At 48.2% G+C, this 23,905-nt stretch overlaps 1 protein-coding gene across 1 annotated transcript in view; it reads right to left on the reverse strand.

Moving 5' to 3' along the window:
• Positions 1 to 1,905: 1,905 nt before the first annotated feature.
• The window catches only part of LOC132207409 (beta-1,3-galactosyl-O-glycosyl-glycoprotein beta-1,6-N-acetylglucosaminyltransferase 3-like), a 56,741-nt gene continuing 34,741 nt past the window's right edge, over positions 1,906 to 23,905 (reverse strand). Inside the window, exon 2 of the mRNA XM_059642921.1 lies at positions 1,906 to 3,484. Within this exon, the coding sequence (XP_059498904.1) occupies positions 2,948 to 3,484 (537 nt within the window). The 3' untranslated portion in view covers positions 1,906 to 2,947. The remainder of the gene's footprint in view (positions 3,485 to 23,905) is intronic.

The following is a 23,905-nucleotide window of genomic DNA, read 5'->3' on the forward strand; positions in this document are numbered from 1 at the left end:
ACAGAGTTAATCATCTTAAATTATTGAACTTCTCATATTGTGGCTCACAGCAATGTCGTGATTTCTGTTCATTGAACAGCCATAAATATCTGATTCAATCTTGTTTAGTACTCATTTCTACAAATAGATTCTGTATTGTTTGGGTTCTTTTCGACCTTATTTTTATCTGCACCCAAATGATGTCCAGTATCACTACTATCTCTAGTGAGTTTTGAGAAGATTTGTAGCTCAGGTTGATGTTCTGGATGCAAGTTCTGTTCACCGCATTATAAGAAGGATGCGGAAGCTTTGGAAAGGGTGCAGAAGAGATTTACTAGGATGTTGCCTGGTATGGAGGGAAGGTCTTATGAGGAAAGGCTGAGGGACTTGAGGCTGTTTTCCTTAGAGAGAAGAAAGTTGAGAGGTGACTTAGTTGAAACATAAAATAATCAGAGGGTCAGATAGGGTGGATAGGGAGAGCCATTTTCCTCGGATGGTGACGGCGAGCACGAGGGGGCATAGCTTTAAATTGAGGGGTGAAAGATATAGGACAGATGTCAGAGGTAGTTTCTTTACTCAGAGTAGTAAGGGAATGGAACGCTTTGCCTGCAACGCTCGTAGATTCACCGACTTTAAGTGCATTTAAGTCGTCATTGGGCAAGCATATGGATGTACACGGAATAGTGTAGGTTAACATAGAACATTCAGCACAGTACAGTCCCTTCGGCCCTCGATGTTGTGCCGACCTGTCATACCGATCTCAAGCCCATCTAACCTACACTATTCCATGTACGTCCATGGAGGTTAGAGGGGCTTCAGATTAGTAATGACAGGTCGGCACAACATCCAAGGCCGAAGAGCCTGTACTGTGCTGTACTGTTCTACGTTAAGTTTGCTCGCTGAGCTGGAAGGTTGGTTTTCAGATGTTGCGTCACCATTCTAGGTAACATCAGTGAGCCTCCGGTGAAGCACTGGTGTTATGTCCTGCTTTCTATTTATTTGTTTAGGTTTCCTTGGGTTGGTGATGTCATGTCCTGAGTTGGTGACGCTATTTCCTGTCCTTGTTCTCAGGAGGGTGGTAGATGGGTTCCAAAGCAAAGTGATTTTTTGATGGAGTTCCATTTGGAATGCCATGCTTCTAGGAATTCTCGTGCGTGTCTCTGTTTGGCTTGTCCTAGGATGGATGTGTTGTCCCAATCAAAGTGGTGTCCTTCCTCATCTGTATGCAAGGATGCTAGTGATAGTGGGTCACGTCACAAAAAGACAGTGGGTCATTATCACTAGGATCCTTGCAAACAGATGAGGAAGGACACCACTGATTGGGACAACACATCCATCCGAGGACAAGCTAAACAGAGACACCCACGTGAATTCCTAGAAGCATGGCATTCCAAACGGAACTCCATCAAAAAAATCATTGATTTGGAACCCATCTACCACCCTCCTGAGAACAAGGACAGGAAATGACATCACCAACCCAAGGAAACCTAAACAGATAAACAGAAAGCAGGACACAACACCAGCGCTTCACCAGAGGCTCACTGATGATGTTACCTAGAATGGTGACGAAACATCTGAAAACAAATCTTCCAGCTCAGCGAGCAAACTCACATCCAGAACTATTTCTGGTGTTAGTGTCAGTGTCTAGAGTTACAGCACCCAATATCCAGCATTATTGCAGCCAATGTCACAGTCTAATCTCACAGCCTAGTGTGTGTGTCTGGAGGAACAGCGTCTAGAGTTACGATATCTGGCATTGCAGTGTCCAGACTTCATGTCCACTTATGACACCGAGCTAACAAGCGAAACCAAATCAGCCTCCCTATCACTGGGTTTGCAACAATGAAATTCAACCATTCATTGACTCTCAAGATCGTTCAGTTGTTCCCAAGCAGAATTTACAAGTAACAGACCTTGGGCATCAAGTTTATAACTCCAAACACAAATTAATAATTTATTAACCATGTAACGTTAGCAGAATATACACAAATAAGGTAATGTTACAAACATTTGATCTAACCCCAATCTTCTTTGATCAAAAACCCATTACTCACACACCGACACAGTAAAAGGACACATTTTTAAATAATCATAATTTGCCAGTTGCTAACAGTTTCAATGATAAACAGTGGGCCTTCATGAAATCCTTTGATGCTGGTTGGTATTACAGGCGCAAAAACTGTATGCTGTGTTTGAATTCCAAAGTCACCAACCAATCCAAACAACTTCTGCAGACCTCCGCAGACTTTTACACATTTCTTATGACTTGTTAAACAGTCTGAGACAGGAATCCAAGTTGATAACTGGGAAAATAACTGGACAAAGCCAAAGGATTAAAGAAAATGGAAACCAGCCCAGTCCAGCAACTTCCAAAGAAACACTTCCTCCAAGCCCAAAACCCAGTCAGTCAGAGTGAGGTCACTCATTGGTGAGGAAGAAAGAGAAAACATTCTCTGTGGTTGCCTGACCAGCAGCATTCCTCTTACTGAATGACCAATTCAATATCCATCCAGCTGTCAGTCCCTGAGCAGAATAACGTCTCAGTGCTGAAAAATCTACACTGTTCTTAAGAACAGTAATTCACCTGCATTATCTTTCCAGGCCAGTTCCTAACAGCACCAGTCGTTTGCCTTTCCTGGTTAGTTCAGAAAGAAGAAAAAGCTGCTGTTCAAACTTTAATTCTCAACTTCGACTCAGAGTTCTGAGTCAAAAATGAGAAAAATACTGATGGTCATTTAACCAATCTCACAGTGTCCAGTCTCAATGCTTAACATTTACATTGCTAAGTCTCATAGCACCTAGTGTTACTGTGGATAGTATCACAGTGACCAGTCTCCACAATGCCCAACATTACAGTGCCCAGTCACACAGTGCCTGCTATTACAGCCACCAGTGTTATAGTATCCAGTCCCATAGTGACTGGTCCGCACTGTATTTCCTTTGTCTCATCCACCACTATTGCCCAAATTTACTCTGTCTCAACCCCCAATCCAGTTGCAGTTTCACCAACTGTCCGGTTTCGGAGATATTCCTCCATGCACTGCACTGCCGTGTTGTCCATGTCTGGGTCAAACTTGTTTGCAAAGAAAGGTCTCTGGTGGACGACCCACTGTAGATCTCCTGCCCCGTACACACAAATCAGGTGGCGATACCTTCCTGTGCAGGGAGGGTACAGGGCACCACTTGCCATGTTACCTGCCTCAAAGGACCACTTCACTGCCCGACCAAGGGTCCTGGTGGTTCCTTGGGTGTATGAGATAGAGCCAGGCACATTGGGCATTCTCAGCAGGGTTGCCCACACATGCTCATCCGGACTGTACGTGTCCTCCGACCACTTGAGGAAGGCCTGGACCTCAGCACTGGCAAACACGTAGCTGACAAACTCTCTGGTGGCCATGATATAGGCGCTGCCCACGAAAACAGGAGAGCTGATATTCGGCTGGTCCTTCAGTTGCGCTGTTAAGACCACCTCATTGTGGATAACGTAGTGGTATTGCCAACGTTTCTAAAAGGCAAACACAAGAGAGAGTGAGAGAGATGAGAAACTATAAACAACAACTTACCAACTTCGCCTGGAGTTATCTCTCAATTCCTCTGTGCTGTCCTCCTGCCCTGCGCCATCATAATCCACATGCGCTCCTTCTCTCAGTGAAACATCGCCTATACCGATGAACAAAGCCATTCAGCCCCTCGGGCCTCCGTTGCTCCCATCACCTAGTGCCACTCTCTTCCCTTTTCCCCCATATCCCTGCATCTCAAACCATCTCCCAATGGTCATTTGCTTCACAAACATAAAACTCATCCTCAAACTCTCCCAGTGGATCTGGCTCCCAAAATAAACTTCAAGCTCTGCTGTATGAAGTCTAGAGCACCAGAACAAGAAGGGATCCTTTGATTCTTTGTCACCCCACTGGCCAAAAAACAACCTCCTCGCTGTTCTGGTCCCATTTTCCAGACTAAAAACTGAAACAACTGCGGATTCTCTAAATCAGGAACAAAAACAAAGCTCCAGGAAAAGCTCAGCAGGTCCGGCAGCATCTGTGAAGGAAACAACAGTGTTAACATTTCGGGCCTGCTAACCCTTCCTCAGAACAGTCAAACCATCAAACTCCTAGCTATTATTGTCACATTTTGCTGCACTTGGCCCACAGCCCTGCGTGCCTCACAAATACAGTGAAGACACCTTCCTATTCATTACTGCACCGCATCCAGATAGTGAGGAGTTGACTCCTGACATTGACATACCTGGTTATTTGTCTCAGGCTTGTCCCACCCCAGGAGTGGGAGTTGAATCCACAGCTGCTGCCTTGGAGGGAAGGACACCACACACCGTGTCAAAGGATATCTTTTACTCTCAGTCCTTGTCATATCAAGTCATGAGTGGTAAGGAATCTTGGTTGCCAACAGGGAGTTAGGATTATCAAGGATATGCAAGAATGTGAATGGTGGAGCAGGCTCAAAACGCCTAATGGCCTACTCTTGTTCCTTGTGCATGTGGGAGCAGCTTTTTTTTTAAAAAAATCCATCTTACATCAGAACTTGCCATCATCTCATACACTTCTGACCAATCTCCTCTCACACTCCATTATCTTCCTAAATTAGCCGAACCTTTCCAGTCTTACTTACAATCCTCACTTTAATGTCCCTTGTAACCTGTCAATGTTACTGTTGATGAATGCACTGAGTTTAGACTTCATGTGCTTTTCAATTCCTGAGATCTCCTGACCATGCCTCTAACCCAAAATCTTGCGTGTGCATTCCATTGCACTTGTAGAACTGGTGAACGGTTAATCGTATTCCCTTGGCTTCGTTACCTTGTGCTAATCCTGTACCCAAACTTCTTTACTCCAATGGAAACATCATTGACCTTGCCAACTGAGCCGGCCAACAAAACCCTGACACCATTCTGCGAAATCTCCTCTTCCCACTGTCCTGAGGGCCCTCACATCATTTCACTGTGACTAGAATTGGATGTAATCATCCAAGTGGGGCTGAACCAATGCTACATGCAGCATAATTCAACTGTTTACTGGCATCAATGCCTCTATTAATGAAGCCTTATGCTTTGCTACACTCTTCAGGCCTCCAACAGCTTCAAATATAAATGAATGCTTATCACCAGATCCGTCTAATCCTGGGGATTATTTACAGTTGCGCCATTATGTCTCTATTACATCCCCAAATCCCTTCTCCCAAAACATATCACCTCACACGCTTCTGTATTAACCTCCAACTGCATGCTGACTGTGCATTCTGGTGGCTGTGGACAATTCGTACCACCCTCACCATTTGCCAATCCTCCAGGTTTATCATCACCCCCAAATATTAGTATTTTCTCTCATAATACAGGATTTATAGCACTTATGTATTGAAAAAAGCAGAACTACCTGAATGGTTATGAATTAGGAGAGGGGAGTATTCAGTGGGACCTGGGTGTCCTTATGCACCAGTCATTGAAGCTAAGTGTGCAGATGCAGCAGGCGGTAAAGAAGGCAAATAGTACAGGGACCTTCATTGTGAGCGGTTGAGCGTACAGGAGCAGGAATATGTTGTACAGTCAACTCGGGCTTTGGTGAGGCCACACTTATAATATTGTGGGCAGTTTTGGTCTCCTTTTCAGAGGAAGGGTGCTTTTGCTCTTGAGGGAGTACAGCAAAGTTTTACCAGGCTGATTCTGGAGATGACAAGACTGACTTCTGAGGAAAGATTGACCAGGTTAGGATTGTTTTTGCTAGAGTTCATGCAAATGAGAGGGCAATCTCATACAGACTAATAAAATACCACCAAGACTAGACACGGTAGATGCAGGGAGGATGTTTCCGATGGTGAGTGTGTCCAGAACCAGGAGTCACCAGCCTGAGGATTTAGGGGTAGACCATTAGAATGGAAATGAGGAGACATTTCTTCATCCAACTAATAGTCAACCTGTGTAATTCATTATCACAGGAAGCAGTTGATGCCAAAACATAGAATGTATTCAAGAGGCGGCTAGATATAGCATTTGGGGCGATTGGCATCAAAGGTAATGGGGAGAAAGCAGGTTTAGGATGTGGAGTTGGACTACCAGGATTGATCGTGATGAGTGGCAGAGCAGGCACGAAGGGCTGAATGGCTTCCTCCTGTCTTCAATGTTCACACGTTTCTAGGTCTATTTAGGGCTAAGATGAGGAAACATTTTTTCATTTGAAGAAATGTGAACTTATGGAATTCTCTACCACAGAAATCTGTGGAGGTTGAGTCACTGAATATATCCAAGAAGGTGAGTGACAAGTGTTTAAATGTCAGAAGAATGAGGAGCATGGGGAGTAAGTTGGAGTACTGCGCTGAGATAGAGGATTGGCCACTATCATACAGCATGGTGGGCCTGATGAAGGACTGAATCATCCTCTCCTGCTCCTAGTCTTGATGTTTCTATGGCCCAGCGAGGGGAACATTACCACTTAGCAAACTCCTGTCCAAAATAAGATCCATGAATCAAGACCTGTGTTATAAATTTTTCTGTCCAGCCCTTTATCTGGTGCTGAGTGAAATGCTTCATTGAATTCAGTTCAGACAATATTACCGGCATTAAAATTCTCAGCTACTACATCAATGCATTAAACCAGGCGGGACATTTGCCTTTTGCAAATCAGCACCACCTTCTCTTCATTAACTCTAAGGTGGGTTGATGTGAATTGCAGCCATAACTGCAAGCATTGAAGTCAAGCTCATGTCATCAGGTAAACCAGGGTCCGTGTGGTATGAGCCTAGGAGACCCAAATTCAAATCCCACCTGTTCCAGAGGTGTGCCATTACATCTTTGAAACGGTTAGCATATATAAAGAACACAAAGTAGAGGCAGGAGTAGGCCGTTCAGCCCCTCAAGCCTGCTCCACTATTCAATAGAATCACAGCTGATTCAACATTCCTCACATCCACCTTCCTGCCCTTTCCCTATAACCCTTAATTCCCCAAGAATGTATCTATCCCCGCTTTAAATATACACCAGGACTCTGGCCTCACAGCTCTCTGTGGAAAAAAAGAGTTCCAAAGACTCACAACCCTTTAAAGAGAAGAAATTCATCCTCATCTCAATCTTGAGTTGGTACCCCTTTATTCTGAGTTGATGCCCTCTGGTTCTCGGCTCTCCCTTGGGTGGGGTGGGGGGGCGGGGGCGCGGAAGACATCCTCACAGTATTTACCCTTTGAAGCCCACTAAGAATCCTGAATGTTTCAGTGAGATCACGTCTCATTCTCCAAGACTCCAGTGAGTGGAATCCCAGCCTGTTTAACCTTTGTTCCTCAGACACAAACCCCCCACAGTAGGGACCATTCCTAGAGAACATTCTCTGAACTTCCTTCAATGAAGGATCTTTCCTGAAAAAGGGGGACCAAAACTGCTCACGGTACTTCAGATACGGTCTCACTAGCACCTTGCACAGTTGCAGTAAGACTCCCCTACTCTTCTCCTCCAACCCCCTTGAAATAAGGGCCCCAGCATTCTGTTTCAGTTATGAAGGAGGGTCAACAGACTTGAAACACTGACTCTGTTTTCTCTCCATAGATGCTGCCCGGCCTGCTGACTTTCTCTAGAAATTTCTGTTTTCATCCAATATTCCATTGCCCTTGCTGATAACCTGCTGCCTGTGTGCTAGCTTTCAGTGTTCCACGCACAAGTTCCCCAAGTCCCTTTGTGTTGCAACTTTATTGATTTACATAACATTGTTCTTTTTATCCCTTCCAAAATAGACAACTTCACATTTTCCCACATTGTACTCTATTTGGTGAACATTTTTGACAACTTAGCCTATCAATATCTGCCTGTGAAGCACATCAGGCAACATTTACCTGTACCTCGATATACATGAATGTAATAAATCCAGTCAACCTCGGAGTACAACAGGATCTTGATCAGGTGGGCCAATGGGCTGAGTAGCGGCAGGTGGAGTTTAATTTAGATAAGTATGAGGTGCTGCACTTTGGAAAGACAAATCAGGGCAGGACTTATACATTTAATGGTAAGGTCCCAGGGAGTGTTGTGAACAAAGAGACCTTGGAGTGCAGGCTCATGGTTCCTTGGAAACTGAGTCACAGTTAGACAGGGTAGCGAAGGTAGTGATGCTGTGCTTGCCTTTTATTGGTCAGTGCACTGAATATAGGAGGTCATGTACTTGACATTGGTTCCATCACTTTTGGAATACTGCATGCAATTCTGGTCTCCTGCTAAAGGAAGCATGTTGTGAAACCAGAAAGGGTTCAGAAAAAAAACAAGGTCTTTTTCCCAGGGTGAGTCCAAAACTAGACGGCATAAGTTGAAGATGACAGGGGAAAGATTTAAAATGGACCAAAGGGGCACATTTTTCACATAGGGGGTGGTATATGTATGCAAATGAGCTGCCAGAGGAAGTGGTGGACTGGTACAATTACAACATTTAAAAGGATTCTGAATGGGTACATCAATAGGAACGGTTAAGAGGGAGATGGGCCAAATGCTGACTAGATGAAGTTAGGATATTTGGTTGGCATGGACAAGTTGGACAGAAGGGTCTGTTTCTATGTTTTATGACTCCAAGTCACATCAAATCAAAATCTCTCTTTAAACTGTTTGTATCCCTCACTCAGCCTGCCTTTCCATTTTCTTTTTGTTGTTGCAAATTCCACAACAGTACATTTCCTTCCTTCCTCCAAGTCATTCAGGTATGTCATCAAAATCAATTATCTATGGAGTGAAATCATCATGGCTATAAGGGCGTATGTAAGCCATTGTGAAATGATGTGATAAAAGGACATGATTTCCTATCATGGCTGTAAAGATTAATGAAATCCAAAGTCATAAATTGATCTGAATATCTGTTGGCATTCCAAGTGATTTTGAAATATTGCATTAGAGAGAGTGCGGAAGCAATTCACTGGAATGGTTCAGGAATGAGAAACTTCGGCAATGAGGATGGTTTGAAGTTGTTCTCGTTGGAGAGAAGGCAGCTGAGACGGAAGTCTGAACGTGATTTTCAAAACCTAAAGGAGTTTGGACAGAAGACTGGGAGAAACTGCTCCTGCTCAGAAAATAAAGAAACATAAGGGCCAGACATTTCATGTGATATGCCAATGAAGCAAAGGAGGGGTGAGAAAAAAAGTCTTTTTCACCCAAATTACTTACTGTGTGAAAAATGCACTGCATGGAAATGTGCTGGAGGCACATTTAATTGAGGCATTCAAGACATGCATTGGATGGTTATTCAGATATTTGAGCGTGTTCAGGGAAATGCAGGAGTTTGGAACAAGATATAGAATAATTACAGGCACAATGGGCTGAAAGGCCACCTTCCACAAAAATTCTCTAATTCTGTGGCTAGCGCAGAGCGAGATTAACTCAACGTTTATGTTATCAGAATGGTCAGCAAGGCCCTTTCCTCTGCTGGCTGGTGAGAAAACGCTCTACTCTTTACTGGAACTGAGGCATAGCTGTCTCCACCAGTACAAGAGCTAAAGTAAGCCATTCATCACCTGAAACCTGCTCTACCATTCAATAAATATCATGGCTCTGCCAGTTGTGACTTCAATTCCACTTTTTTAATGATTGTCCCGGAGATCCTTAGCTTTATTTTTATAAAAGCTATCTTACTCAGCCTTGAATAAATTGTCAACTCAGCCTTCGCTGTGGAAAATATTTCCACGGTACACCAGCCCTCTCAGAAAAATAGCAAGGCATTGGTGAGGCCACTTTTGGAGTACTGGGTACAATTGTGGACACCACACTATAGGAAGGATGTTGTTAAACTGCAAAGGATGCAGAAAAGATTTCCAAGGATGGTTGCTGGGGTTAGATGGCTCAAGTTACAAGGAGACGCTGGATGGGCTGCGACTTTTCACACCAGACTGCTGGAGGCTGAGGGGTGGCCCATAGATGTCTCTAAAATGACGGGGTGAAAGCGAGTGAAAAGCCTTTCAGGAAAACTGAAGGGCATAGTTTTAAGGGGAGACGGGAATGATTTAAAAGGGACTTGAGGGCGGTGCAAATATGGAACGAGCTGCCAAAAGAAGTGGTAGAGGTGGATACAATTACAAGATTTAAAAGATGGCATGAATAGGAAAGATTTAGAGGAATATGGGCCAAACACAAAAATGGGACAACTTCCATTTAGGATACCTAATTGGTATGGACAAGTTGGACTGAAGGGTCTGTTTCCATGCTGTATGATTCTATGATGATATCTTATGCTATAGAACATCTTGTCGTACTTGCAAGAGAAAGCATTCTCCCAGCAAAAACTCTCATGTCTCCTCAGAGAACTTTATTCATTTCAAAAAAGGTCTCCGCTCAGATTTCCAAACTTAAGATGTGTAAAAGACAACGCGATCACCCTTTCTTCATAAGATAAGTCCTTCATTCCAGGAACAAAGCAAGTGCAACTTCCCGCATTGCTGTCAACATAATTACATTACTTTTTAAAATGAGAGAAATATATACAGGATAATTCTGCTGCGGTCGCATCACGGCCCTTTTCGGCACTGTTAAAACTTACTCACTCTTATATTCTATTATACATTCAAAACACATCAATGTTTCATTTGCCTTCTGAATTATTTGCTGTACTGTATAGGTTTTGTGATGAGTATTGGGACACCCAGATCACTTTGTACCAGATATCTCAGAAATCAAATCCACTTTAACAAATACAGTGCATTTATTTTGAAAAGTGTACGTACTATATTGTACTCAATGTGGTACATCCCTTCATGGTCACTTAACCTACCTGCATTCTTTTGTTCACTATTCACCTCCTGACATTGCTTTGAACACTTAAGCCGTAGACACCTTTTGTAACAGACAAAAAAAAACCTCTGAAGATTCTGGAATCCAAGGTAAACAAACGGGTGTCTGGAAGAATACAGCAAGCCAAGCAGCATCTGCAGCAAAGAGGTAGTCAATGTTTCAGGTGTTACCCTTCTTTAGGCATGTTGACTTCTCTTTTCCTCCAGATGCTGTCTGGCTTGCTGTGTTCTTCCAGACTCCTGTCTGCCTGCCTTGATAATAAAATGTGAGGCTGGATGAACACAGCAGGCCCAGCAGCATCTCAGGAGCACAAAAGCTGACGTTTCGGGCCCAGACCCTTCATCAGAGAGGGGGATGGGGTGAGGGTTCTGGAATAAATAGCGGGGTGGGGTGGGGGTGGGGGTGGGGTGGGAAGGCGGACCGAAGATGGAGAGAAAAGAAGACAGGTGGAGAGGAGAGTATAGGTGGGGAGGTAGGGAGGTAGGGAGGGGATAGGTCAGTCCAGGGAAGACGGACAGGTCAAGGAGGTGGGATGAGGTTAGTAGGTAAGAGATGGAGGTGCGGCTTGGGGTGGGAGGAAGGGATGGTTGAGGGGAAGAACAGGTTAGGGAGGCAGAGACAGGTTGGACTGGTACCTGGTTGCCTACCTTGACATCCCTTTGTACACTGTCAGTCGTGTTTTAATGAGGTCAGTCGGTAGACATCAGAGTCAGAGTTCCCTGATAGAAGCTGTTAGTCTGGTCTAATCAAGGAACCCTGGCTGACAGATACAAAACATCGAACATTACAGCACAATACAGGCCTTTCGGCCCATGATGTTGTGTCTATCTATTATCTAACTAAGATCAATCTACCCTGCATACCCCACATTTTACTATCCTCTATGTGCCTTTCCAAGAGTCACTTAAAAGTCTCCAAAGTATCTGACTCCACTACCACTGCCAGCAGTGCATTCTTCATGCCCACCATGCTGTGTTAAAAAACCTACCTCTGACATCTCCCCTATACCGTTCTCCCAACACCTTAAAGTTATACCCCCTCACAATAGTCATTTGCAGCCTGGGAAAAAGTCTCTGGCTATCCACTCTTTCTCTCAACATGTTGCACACCTCCATTAAGTCACTTCTTATCCTTCTTCACTCCAATGAGAAAAGCCCGAGCTCCCTCAACATTTCCTCATAAGACCCACCCTCCAGTCCAGGCAGCATCCTGGTAAATCTCCTCTGCACCCTCCCTGAGGCTTCCACATCTTTCCTATAATGAGGTGACCAGAACTGAACACATTACACCAAGTGTGGTCTAACCAGAGTTTTATGGAGCTGTGGCGTGACCTCATGGCTCTTAAACTCAATCCCCCTGCCAGTGAAAGCCAACACACCATACGCCTTCTTGACAACACTATCAACTTGGGTGGCAACGCTGAGGGATCTATGGACGTGGACCCCAAGATCCCTCTGTTCCTCCATACTGCCAAGAATCCTGCCATTAACCCTGTATTCTGCATTCAAATTCAACCTTCCAAAATCAATCACTTAACATTTGTCGAGTTTGAATGCTATCTGCCACTTCTTTACCTAGCTCTGTATCCTCTCAACGTCCTGTTGCAACCTACAACCCTCCATGCTGTCTACAACTCCACCAACCTTCGTGTCATTGGCAAAATTACTAAGCCACCCTTCCACTTCCAAGTCATTTATAAAAAGATTACAAAGAGCAGAAGTCCCAGGACAGATACATGCAGAACAACACTGGTCACCGAGCTCCAGGCTGAAAACGTTCATCTACTACCACCCTTTATCTTCTATTGAACAACCAGTTTTTGTATCCAGACAGCCAAATTTCCCTGAATCCCATGCCTCCTTACTTCCTGAATGAGCCTTCCACGAGGAACTTCACCAAATGCCTTGCTAAAATCCACTTACACCCCATCCACTGCTCTGCCTTCATTGAGTATCTGACAAAAAACATCAAAGAGTTCAATAAGGCTTGTGAAGCATAATCTGTCTCTCAAAGCCATGCTGACTATTTCAACCAAACTGTGCTTTACCAAATAATCATAAATACTATCTCTCAGAATCCTCTCCAATAATTTGACCAGCACAGAAGACAGACTGACCGGTCTGTAATTTCTAGGATTATCCCTTATTCCCTTTCTTGAACAAGGGAATGACATTTGCTGCCCTCCAAACTCCTGGTACTACTCCAGTGGACAGTGAGGATGCAAAGATCATTGCTGCCCCTTTGGCAATCTCGTCCCTCACTCTCTGCAGCAACCTTGTGTATATCCCGTCTTGAACAGGGGGACCTGTCTATCCTCATGGTGTTCAAAATTTCTAGCACATCCTCTTTCCTAACATCAACCTGTTCAAGCATATCCACCTGCTTCATACCATCCTCAAACATCAAGGGCCCTCACTGGTGAATACTGAGGCAAAGTATTCATTAAGGACCTTCTCTGACTCCGTCCACAAGTTCCCTCCATACAAAAAACGGTCAGAGGTTCTGTTCACTGAGAGCTGGCTCAGAAGTAGCTACATTGCTCTCCATGTGTAAATTAAGGGTGAGTTGGTGATGGGCTACTGGTCTCCGAGGAGTTATTTCACTGTCAACGTAATGACAACCCTTTACGTGCTCTTAACTGAACTTACATTCCTTTGTCCACTCCTAACCACATACATTCCTTTGTACTCTTGTAATCAGTCTCTATCCCTTTGTACACTTTTAACCTACACATCCCTTTGAACACTGAATACGCCTTCAGCCAGGGAATTCTCTGCCACCACTTGGTTTCCCCAATGTAGAGGAAGCCGCACCGGGTACAGTGGATGCAGTATACCACATTGGCAGATGTGCAGGTGAACCTCTGCTTAATGTGGAATGTCATCTTGGGGCCTGGGATGGGGGTGAGGGAGGAGGTGTGGGGACAAGTGTAGCATTTCCTGCGGTTGCAGGGGAAGGTGCCGGGTGTGGTGGGGTTGGAGGGCAGTGTGGAGCGAACAAGGGAGTCACGGAGAGAGTGGTCTCTCCGGAAAGCAGACAGGGGAGGGGATGGAAAAATGTCTTGGGGAGTGGGGTCGGATTGTAAATGGCGGAAGTGTCGGAGGATAATGCGTTGTATCCGGAGGTTGGTGGGGTGGTGTGTGAGAACGAGGGGGATCCTCTTGGGGCGGTTGTGGCGGGGGCGGGGTGTGAGGGATGTGTCGCGGGAAATGCGGGAGACGCGGTCAAGGGCGTTCTCGATCACCGTGGGGGGAAAGTTGGGGTCCTTAAAGAACTGGGACATCTGGGATGTGCGGGAGTGGAATGTCTTATCGTGGGAGCAGATGCGGCGGAGGCGGAGGAATTGGGAATGGAATTTTTGCAGGAGGGTGGGTGGGAGGAGGTGTATTCTAGGTAGCTGTGGGAGTCGGTGGGCTTGAAATGGACATCAGTTACAAGCTGGTTGCCTGAGATGACTCACCATGACACTGAATTGCTTTACTGGTCAAAAATTTACCCAGCTTTGCCTTAAAAACATTCTGTGAGGTAGCTTCAACCACTTCACTGGGCAGGGAATTCCACAGATTCACAACCCTTTGGGTGAAGAAGTTCATCCTGACCTCAGTCCTACATCTGCTTCCCTTTATTTTGAGGTGATGCCCTCTAGTCCTAGTTTCACCTGCTGGCAGAAACAACCTCCCTACCTCCACTTTATCTGTTCCCTTCATAATCTTACATGTTTCTGTAAAGATCTCCCCTCAATCTTCTGAATTCCAATGAGTAGAAGCCCAGTCTACTCAGTCTCTCCTCATAATCCGAGCCTCTCAACTCTGGAATCAACTGAGTGAATCTACTCTGCACCCCCTCCAGTGCTAGTATATCTCTTTTCAAGTAAGGAGACCAAAACTGCACACAGGACTCCAGTGTGGCCTCACAAGGACCCTATAAAGCTGCAGCATAGCCTCCCTGTTTTTAAACTCCATCCCACGAGCAGTAGCAGAAAAAAATTCCATTTGCCTTTTTAATGCACCTGCAATCCCACCTTCAGCAATCAATGCACACAGAAACCAAGTCCCTTTGCACAGCAGTGTGCTCCAAATGTTTTTACCATTTAAAATATACTCCATTTTGCTGTTGTTCCCACCAAAATGGATGACCTCACACTTATTAACATTGTACTCCATCTGCCAGAACTTTACCCACTCAGACTATCTGGATGCCTCTGCAGGCTTTCAGTGTCTTCTGCACACTTTGCTCAACCACTCACCTTAGTGTCATCTGCAAATTTGGACACACCACACTTAGTCCTGAGCTCCAAATCATCTATGTAAACAGTTGAGGTCCCAACTCTAATCCCTGCGGCACACCACGAGCCACTGACCGCCAACCAGAAAAAAACACCCATTTACCCCTAATCTATGCTTTCTACTGGTCAACCAATCCTCGATCTATGCCAATACATTACCTGCAATACCAGGCAAACTTATCTCATGTAGCTGCCTTTGATGTAGCACCTTATCAAATGCCTTCTAGAAATCCAGATACACCACATCCACAGGTTCCAGATTGTCCACCATGCAAATAATGTCCTCAGAGAATTCCACCAAATTAGTTAAACATGACATACCTTTCATCAACCTATGCTGGGTGTTCCCAATGGGACAATTTATGTCTTGCTATTTCTCCCTTAAATGATAGATCCAAGCATTTTCCCCACTATTGAAGTTGAGCTTACTGGTTGAGAGTGACCTGCTTTTTGTCTACTTCCTTTTTTAAAGCAAGTGTCGTCACATTGGGGTGGTTCACGCAGATGGAAAACAGCCAGAGTCCAGTGAACTTTGGTAAATAATTACAAGTGCATTTGCAATTTCCCCTGTTTTAGTACCCGAGGATGCATTTCATCAGGGCCAGGGGACTTGTCTACTTTTAGCTCCATTTGCTTGCCCAGCACTGCCTCCTTAGCGATAGTGACAGTTTCTAGGTCCTCACCTGCTATAACTTTCTTGCCATTAGTTTTTGGCATATTATTTGTCTCACACAGTGAAGACCAACACAAAATAACGTCTCAGCTATCTCCTCATTCCCAGGTATTAAATTGGCCTTCTCATCTGCTAAAAGAACCAATGTCTACCGTCACCACTCTTCCGATTTACATATTTATAGAAACTTTTGCTGCCTGTTTTTATATTCTGAGCTAGTTTACTCTCATAATCTGACTTTTCTTTATAACTTTTTTGTGGCTTTCTGTTGGCCTTTAAAGATTTCCCAGTCTACCAGTTTCCCACTACTCTTTGCTTTTTTGTATGTGTTTTTCTGATGATGTCTTTCTTACTAAATCTCACCTCATTAATATATGGATTCCTATTCAACCAACTGTCGAGGAGGAACTAGGTGCCGAGAATTCTCAACACAAAAATTGCTGGGTTCCTGTGACACCGATTCACCACTTGCATCTCCAGACCCACCTCAGCACAGAAGTTCGCGCTCAGCCGGTTGAACGGCTGGGCCTCGAGACTGCGCGTGACCTCTCAGGGAGGGCCTGAGCATTCATCCAGCTCTGATTGGTCAAAGAGTCTGTCAATCCTGATATTGCGGCCATTAGGAAGCAAGGTCCCGCCCAAGGAATGCCATTTGGTGAGAAATGTGAACGTGAAGAGAAATCCCTGCAGAAACTGAAGGAGGGTGTAGGCCCGAAACATCAGCCTTCCTGCTCTTTGACCTACTATACACCTTGTTGTCCCTGGAGAAGCTCAGCAGGTTCGGCAGCTTCTGAGGGAATCGTAATTCTTCAGTGCCATTAACAGTCTGCCCTCTGGGTCCAGGTGCAACCTCTCATCGGAATACAGCCTCATCGATCCAGGGACTCAAAGTCGAGAAGTGGTGATCAGGGACTACTGCTGCAGGAGGGAACATGGAAATTTACTTAGTATCAGAGATAATGGGAACTGCAGATGCTGGAGATTCCAAGATAATAAAATGTGAGATAATGGGAACTGCAGATGCTGGAGATTCCAAGATAATAAAATGTGAGGCTGGATGAACACAGCAGGCCAAGCAGCATCTCAGGAGCACAAAAGCTGACGTTTCGGGCCTAGACCCTTCATCAGAGAGGGGGATGGGGGGAGGGAACTGGAATAAATAGGGAGAGAGGGGGAGGCGGACCGAAGATGGAGAGTAAAGAAGATAGGTGGAGAAGGTGTGGGTGGGGAGGTAGGGAGGGGATAGGTCAGTCCAGGGAAGACGGACAGGTCAAGGAGGTGGGATGAGGTTAGTAGGTAGCTGGGGGTGCAGCTTGGGGTGGGAGGAAGGGATGGGTGAGAGGAAGAACCGGTTAGGGAGGCAGAGACAGGGTGGACTGGTTATGGGATGCAGTGGGTTGGGGGGAAGAGCTGGGCTGGTTGTGTGGTGCAGTGGGGGGAGGGGATGAACTGGGCTGGTTTAGGGATGCAGTGGGGGAAGGGGAGATTTTGAAACTGGTGAAGTCCACATTGATACCATATGGCTGCAGGGTTCCCAGGCGGAATATGAGTTGCTGTTCCTGCAACCTTCGGGTGGCATCATTGTGGCAGTGCAGGAGGCCCATGATGGACATGTCATCAAGAGAATGGGAGGGGGAGTGGAAATGGTTTGCGACTGGGAGGTGCAGTTGTTTGTTGCGAACTGAGCGGAGGTGTTCTGCAAAGCGGTCCCCAAGCCTCTGCTTGGTTTCCCCAATGTAGAGAAAGCCGCACCGGGTACAGTGGATGCAGTATACCACATTGGCAGATGTGCAGGTGAACCTCTGCTTAATGTGGAATGTCATCTTGGGGCCTGGGATGGGGGTGAGGGAGGAGGTGTGGGGACAAGTGTAGCATTTCCTGCGGCTGCAGGGGAAGGTGCCGGGTGTGGTGGGGTTGGAGGGCAGTGTGGAGCGAACAAGGGAGTCACGGAGAGAGTGGTCTCTCCGGAAAGCAGACAGGGGTGGGGATGGAAAAATGTCTTGGGTGGTGGGGTCGGATTGTAAATGGCGGAAGTGTCGGAGGATAATGCGTTGTATCCGGAGGTTGGTAGGGTGGTGTGTGAGAACGAGGGGGATCCTCTTGGGGCGGTTGTGGCGGGGGCGGGGTGTGAGGGATGTGTCGCGGGAAATGCGGGAGACGCGGTCAAGGGCGTTCTCAATCACCGTGGGGGGGAAGTTGCGGTCCTTAAAGAACTTGGACATCTGGGATGTGCGGGAGTGGAATGTCTTATCGTGGGAGCAGATGCGGCGGAGGCGGAGGAATTGGGAATAGGGGATGGAATTTTTGCAGGAGGGTAGGTGGGAGGAGGTGTATTCTAGGTAGCTGTGGGAGTCGGTGGGCTTGAAATGGACATCAGTTACAAGCTGGTTGCCTGAGATGGAGACTGAGAGGTCCAGGAAGGTGAGGGATGTGCTGGAGATGGCCCAGGTGAACTGAAGGTTGGGGTGGAAGGTGTTGGTGAAGTGGATGAACTGTTCGAGCTCCTCTGGGGAGCAAGAGGCGGCGCCGATACAGTCATCAATGTACCGGAGGAAGAGGTGGGGTTTGGGGCCTGTGTAGGTGCGGAAGATGGACTGTTCCACGTAACCTACAAAGAGGCAGGCATAGCTGGGGCCCATGCGGGTGCCCATGGCCACCCCCTTAGTCTGTAGGAAGTGGGAGGAGTCAAAAGAGAAGTTGTTGAGTGTGAGGACGAGTTCCGCTAGGCGGATGAGAGTGTCGGTGGAGGGGGCCTGGTCGGGCCTGCGGGACAGGAAGAAGCGGAGGGCCTTGAGGCCATCTCCATGCGGAATGCAGGTGTACAGGGACTGGACGTCCATGGTGAATATGAGGTGTTGGGGGCCAGGGAATTTGTAGTTCTGGAGGAGGTGGAGGGCGTGGGTGGTGTCACGGACATAGGTGGGGAGTTCCTGGACCAAAGGGGAGAAAATGGAGTCCAGATAGGTGGAGATGAGTTCGGTGGGGCAGGAGCAGGCTGAGACGATGGGTCGACCAGGGCAGGCAGGTTTGTGGATTTTGGGAAGGAGATAGAAACGGGCCGTGCGGGGTTGGGGAACAATGAGGTTGGAGGCTGTGGGTGGGAGGTCCCCTGAGGTGATGAGGTCATGAATGGTGTTGGAGATGATGGTTTGGTGCTCGGGTGTGGGGTCATGATCGAGGAGGCGGTAGGAGGTGGTGTCGGAGAGTTGGCGTCTGGCCTCGGCGATGTAGAGGTCAGTACGCCATACTACCACTGCGCCACCCTTGTCTGCGGGTTTGATGGTGAGGTTGGGGTTGGAGCGGAGGGCTGCCCGTTCTGCGGGGGAGAGGTTGGAGTGGGTGAGAGGGGTGGAGAGGTTGAGGCGGTTAATGTCTCGACGGCAGTTGGAGATGAAGAGGTCGAGGGAGGGTAGGAGGCCTGGGGGTGGTGTCCAGGAGGAGGACTTGTGTTGGAAGCGGGTGAAGGGGTCAGTGGAAGGAGGGTTGGGTTCCCGGTTGAAGAAGTAGGCATGCAGGCGAAGACGGCGGAAAAACTGCTCTGTGTCCGACCGTGACTGGTATTCGTTGATGTGTGGTTGTAGGGGGACAAAGGTGAGCCCCTTGCTCAGGACTGACCGTTCGTCCTCAGTCAGTGGGAGGTCTGGGGGGATGGTGAAGATTCGGCAGGGCTCAGGGTGGCTGTCTCCTCTGGGGTTGCAGGCTGTGGAGGTTGTGGGCGGAGCGATGATGTCGTCGGCCGTGGGCGGGGTTCCGTCGGCCGTGGGCGGGGTTCCGTCGGCCGTGGGCGGGGTTCCGTCGGCCGTGGGCGGGGTTCCGTCGGCGTCGACCGTGGGCGGGGTTCCGTCGGCGGTGGGAGGATCGGGGTGGGCGGCCGCAGCTGAGGTGAGGGTGGTGTGTGGGCTGTAGTACCTGGACGTGGAGGTGGTGACTGCAGCAGCGGTTCCGGAAGTTCTGTGGCCGGCGGAGGCCGATGTGACGTCATCGGTGGGGTCTCCGGCCGTGTCCTCATGGTCAATGGCGGTGGGTGCATGGTGGGGGAGGGGCAGGGACAGAGTCGGGATTTGGGAGGCGCAGGAATCCTCTTGTGGGTGGCAGGGGCCCGTGAGTTGGTTGTACTTACGATTTTTGGTGTCCAGTAAAGCTGAGTGGAACTGGGTGTTCAGTCTGTGGATCCTGCGGAGGATAAAAAACAGCAGGGGTCCTTTGCAGGTCTGGGAGAGGGAGGCTCTGAGCTGGGGCAGGCTGGATTGCAGTGTGTGGAGGTGCCGGCGCATGGCTGCGAGTGTCTGTTTCAGGACTCGCAGGGAGAAACGCTTCTGAAGGGCCTGAATATTCTGGGTGTAGAGGTGGTCACGGTTGGGACCAAATTGGGAAGGCTGAAATGTGGACTGTAGTCCCTTGGGGATGATCTGGTTCCGTAGGCAGGTGCTGAGAAAGGTGATGTGGCTGTGGTACCTGGGAACCCAACCCTCCTTCCACTGACCCCTTCACCCGCTTCCAACACAAGTCCTCCTCCTGGACACCACCCCCAGGCCTCCTACCCTCCCTCGACCTCTTCATCTCCAACTGCCGTCGAGACATTAACCGCCTCAACCTCTCCACCCCTCTCACCCACTCCAACCTCTCCCCCGCAGAACGGGCAGCCCTCCGCTCCCTCCGCTCCAACCCCAACCTCACCATCAAACCCGCAGACAAGGGTGGCGCAGTGGTAGTATGGCGTACTGACCTCTACATCGCCGAGGCCAGACGCCAACTCTCCGACACCACCTCCTACCGCCTCCTCGATCATGACCCCACACCCGAGCACCAAACCATCATCTCCAACACCATTCATGACCTCATCACCTCAGGGACCTCCCACCCACAGCCTCCAACCTCATTGTTCCCCAACCCCGCACGGCCCGTTTCTATCTCCTTCCCAAAATCCACAAACCTGCCTGCCCTGGTCGACCCATCGTCTCAGCCTGCTCCTGCCCCACCGAACTCATCTCCACCTATCTGGACTCCATTTTCTCCCCTTTGGTCCAGGAACTCCCCACCTATGTCCGTGACACCACACACGCCCTCCACCTCCTCCAGAACTTCCAATTCCCTGGCCCCCAACACCTCATATTCACCATGGACGTCCAGTCCCTGTACACCTGCATTCCGCATGGAGATGGCCTCAAGGCCCTCCGCTTCTTCCTGTCCCGCAGGCCCGACCAGGCCCCCTCCACCGACACTCTCATCCGCCTAGCGGAACTCGTCCTCACACTCAACAACTTCTCTTTTGACTCCTCCCACTTCCTACAGACTAAGGGGGTGGCCATGGGCACCCGCATGGGCCCCAGCTATGCCTGCCTCTTTGTAGGTTACGTGGAACAGTCCATCTTCCGCACCTACACAGGCCCCAAACCCCACCTCTTCCTCCGGTACATTGATGACTGTATCGGCGCCGCCTCTTGCTCCCCAGAGGAGCTCGAACAGTTCATCCACTTCACCAACACCTTCCACCCCAACCTTCAGTTCACCTGGGCCATCTCCAGCACATCCCTCACCTTCCTGGACCTCTCAGTCTCCATCTCAGGCAACCAGCTTGTAACTGATGTCCATTTCAAGCCCACCGACTCCCACAGCTACCTAGAATACACCTCCTCCCACCCACCCTCCTGCAAAAATTCCATCCCCTATTCCCAATTCCTCCGCCTCCGCCGCATCTGCTCCCACGATAAGACATTCCACTCCCGCACATCCCAGATGTCCAAGTTCTTTAAGGACCGCAACTTCCCCCCCACGGTGATTGAGAACGCCCTTGACCGCGTCTCCCGCATTTCCCGCGACACATCCCTCACACCCCGCCCCCGCCACAACCGCCCCAAGAGGATCCCCCTCGTTCTCACACACCACCCTACCAACCTCCGGATACAACGCATTATCCTCCGACACTTCCGCCATTTACAATCCGACCCCACCACCCAAGACATTTTTCCATCCCCACCCCTGTCTGCTTTCCGGAGAGACCACTCTCTCCGTGACTCCCTTGTTCGCTCCACACTGCCCTCCAACCCCACCACACCCGGCACCTTCCCCTGCAACCGCAGGAAATGCTACACTTGTCCCCACACCTCCTCCCTCACCCCCATCCCAGGCCCCAAGATGACATTCCACATTAAGCAGAGGTTCACCTGCACATCTGCCAATGTGGTATACTGCATCCACTGTACCCGGTGCGGCTTTCTCTACATTGGGGAAACCAAGCGGAGGCTTGGGGACCGCTTTGCAGAACACCTCCGCTCAGTTCGCAACAAACAACTGCACCTCCCAGTCGCAAACCATTTCCACTCCCCCTCCCATTCTCTTGATGACATGTCCATCATGGGCCTCCTGCACTGCCACAATGATGCCACCCGAAGGTTGCAGGAACAGCAACTCATATTCCGCCTGGGAACCCTGCAGCCATATGGTATCAATGTGGACTTCACCAGTTTCAAAATCTCCCCTTCCCCCACTGCATCCCTAAACCAGCCCAGTTCATCCCCTCCCCCCACTGCACCACACAACCAGCCCAGCTCTTCCCCCCAACCCACTGCATCCCATAACCAGTCCAACCTGTCTCTGCCTCCCTAACCGGTTCTTCCTCTCACCCATCCCTTCCTCCCACCCCAAGCCGCACCCCCTGCTACCTACTAACCTCATCCCACCTCCTTGACCTGTCCGTCTTCCCTGGACTGACCTATCCCCTCCCTACCTCCCCACCCACACCTTCTCCACCGGTCCTCTTTACTCTCCATCTTCGGTCCGCCTCCCCCTCTCTCCCTATTTATTCCAGTTCCCTCCCCCCATCCCCCTCTCTGATGAAGGGTCTAGGCCCGAAACGTCAGCTTTTGTGCTCCTGAGATGCTGCTTGGCCTGCTGTGTTCATCCAGCCTCACATTTTATTATCATGGAAATTTACTTGTCGGATTGGAGTTAGAAGGCGAGGATGCCGAGGGAACTACAATACTGAAAGAGCACAACTATATATAAAAGATGGGAGATGACAGAGAATGGAAAGGAATCATATGACGTGAGGGAAAGGAATCATGCGAGGGGGTTACTGATGTAAATAACACCGGCTTTCTTGGAGACAGTGGACGAGTAGACCTGACATGCTTTCTTCATACATCTGGGGTTGGAATGAGGCGGTGGGGTGAGGTATGGGCATGGTGGTAAAGTTGTCAGATGAAGACTGTGATAGACAGGTTAGGTGGGGACTTAGGGAAATACAAAGCCTACTCTGTCACCTGGTGGGGTCTAACCAAAACAAAGAGACTGAGAGTGAGACTTAATGCATATACTCCAAGCTCATCAGCCCTGAAGAAGAAACCCAAAGCCCAGTTGTATCCTTGTATTAGTGTAGATTTTCTAATCAAACTGACCAGAAATGTTATTACATACCACTGAAACAATTAAGGCTTGAAAGCACACTTCTTGGTTCAGAGCTAGGGGCACTATCACTGTGCCACCAGAGTCCTTATTTGACTACATTAGCTCAGTTAGCTGGACAGCTGCATTTGTGATGACTACATCACAATTTCAATTCCTGCACCAGCTGAGGTTTCTGAAAAGGGTCATTTATCCATAAAGAATATCTTTATATACATTGTCACAAACACAATTCAGTTTTGTACAGTAGTATATCAAGGAAACAAACAAACATTGGGGTTTGACTCGATACAACAAATAAACCAAATGCATCCATTACTCGTTTGAGATTATATTTACTTATCACTGAGGCACTGGAAAAGTCTGTTAACTGAACAGACCCTCATTTAACTTGGGCAGAAAGACCTCAGTGGTCTTTCCCCACTGTGCCTTGGTGACAGCTGCCCCAAGCTTCAATGCCTCCCTCAGCACCTGTCCTGAAACTTGGACTGTGCCAGTCTGCAACACTTGGTCAGGGCATCTCCTTGTTTTGGAATACCAAAGTTTCAGACCGACCAAAGAGCATCTTTCATTGAGTTGATGGCCCTCCAGGTGCAGTCGATGTTTGTCTCAACATGCACCTTGGGGAACAGAACATGAAGCACGGAGTCTGGTGTCATGTGGGCAGCATGGTGGCGCACAGTGCCAGGCACTTGGGTTCAATTCCAGCCTTGGGTGACTGCGTGGAGTTTGTACATTCTCTCCATGTCTGCACAGGTTTCCTCTCGGCAGCTCTGGCTTCCTCCCACAGTCCAAAGATTGGTTAAGATAG

Source organism: Stegostoma tigrinum, chromosome 46 (assembly GCF_030684315.1).
Source record: "Stegostoma tigrinum isolate sSteTig4 chromosome 46, sSteTig4.hap1, whole genome shotgun sequence".
Taxonomy (NCBI): Eukaryota; Metazoa; Chordata; class Chondrichthyes; order Orectolobiformes; family Stegostomatidae; genus Stegostoma; species Stegostoma tigrinum.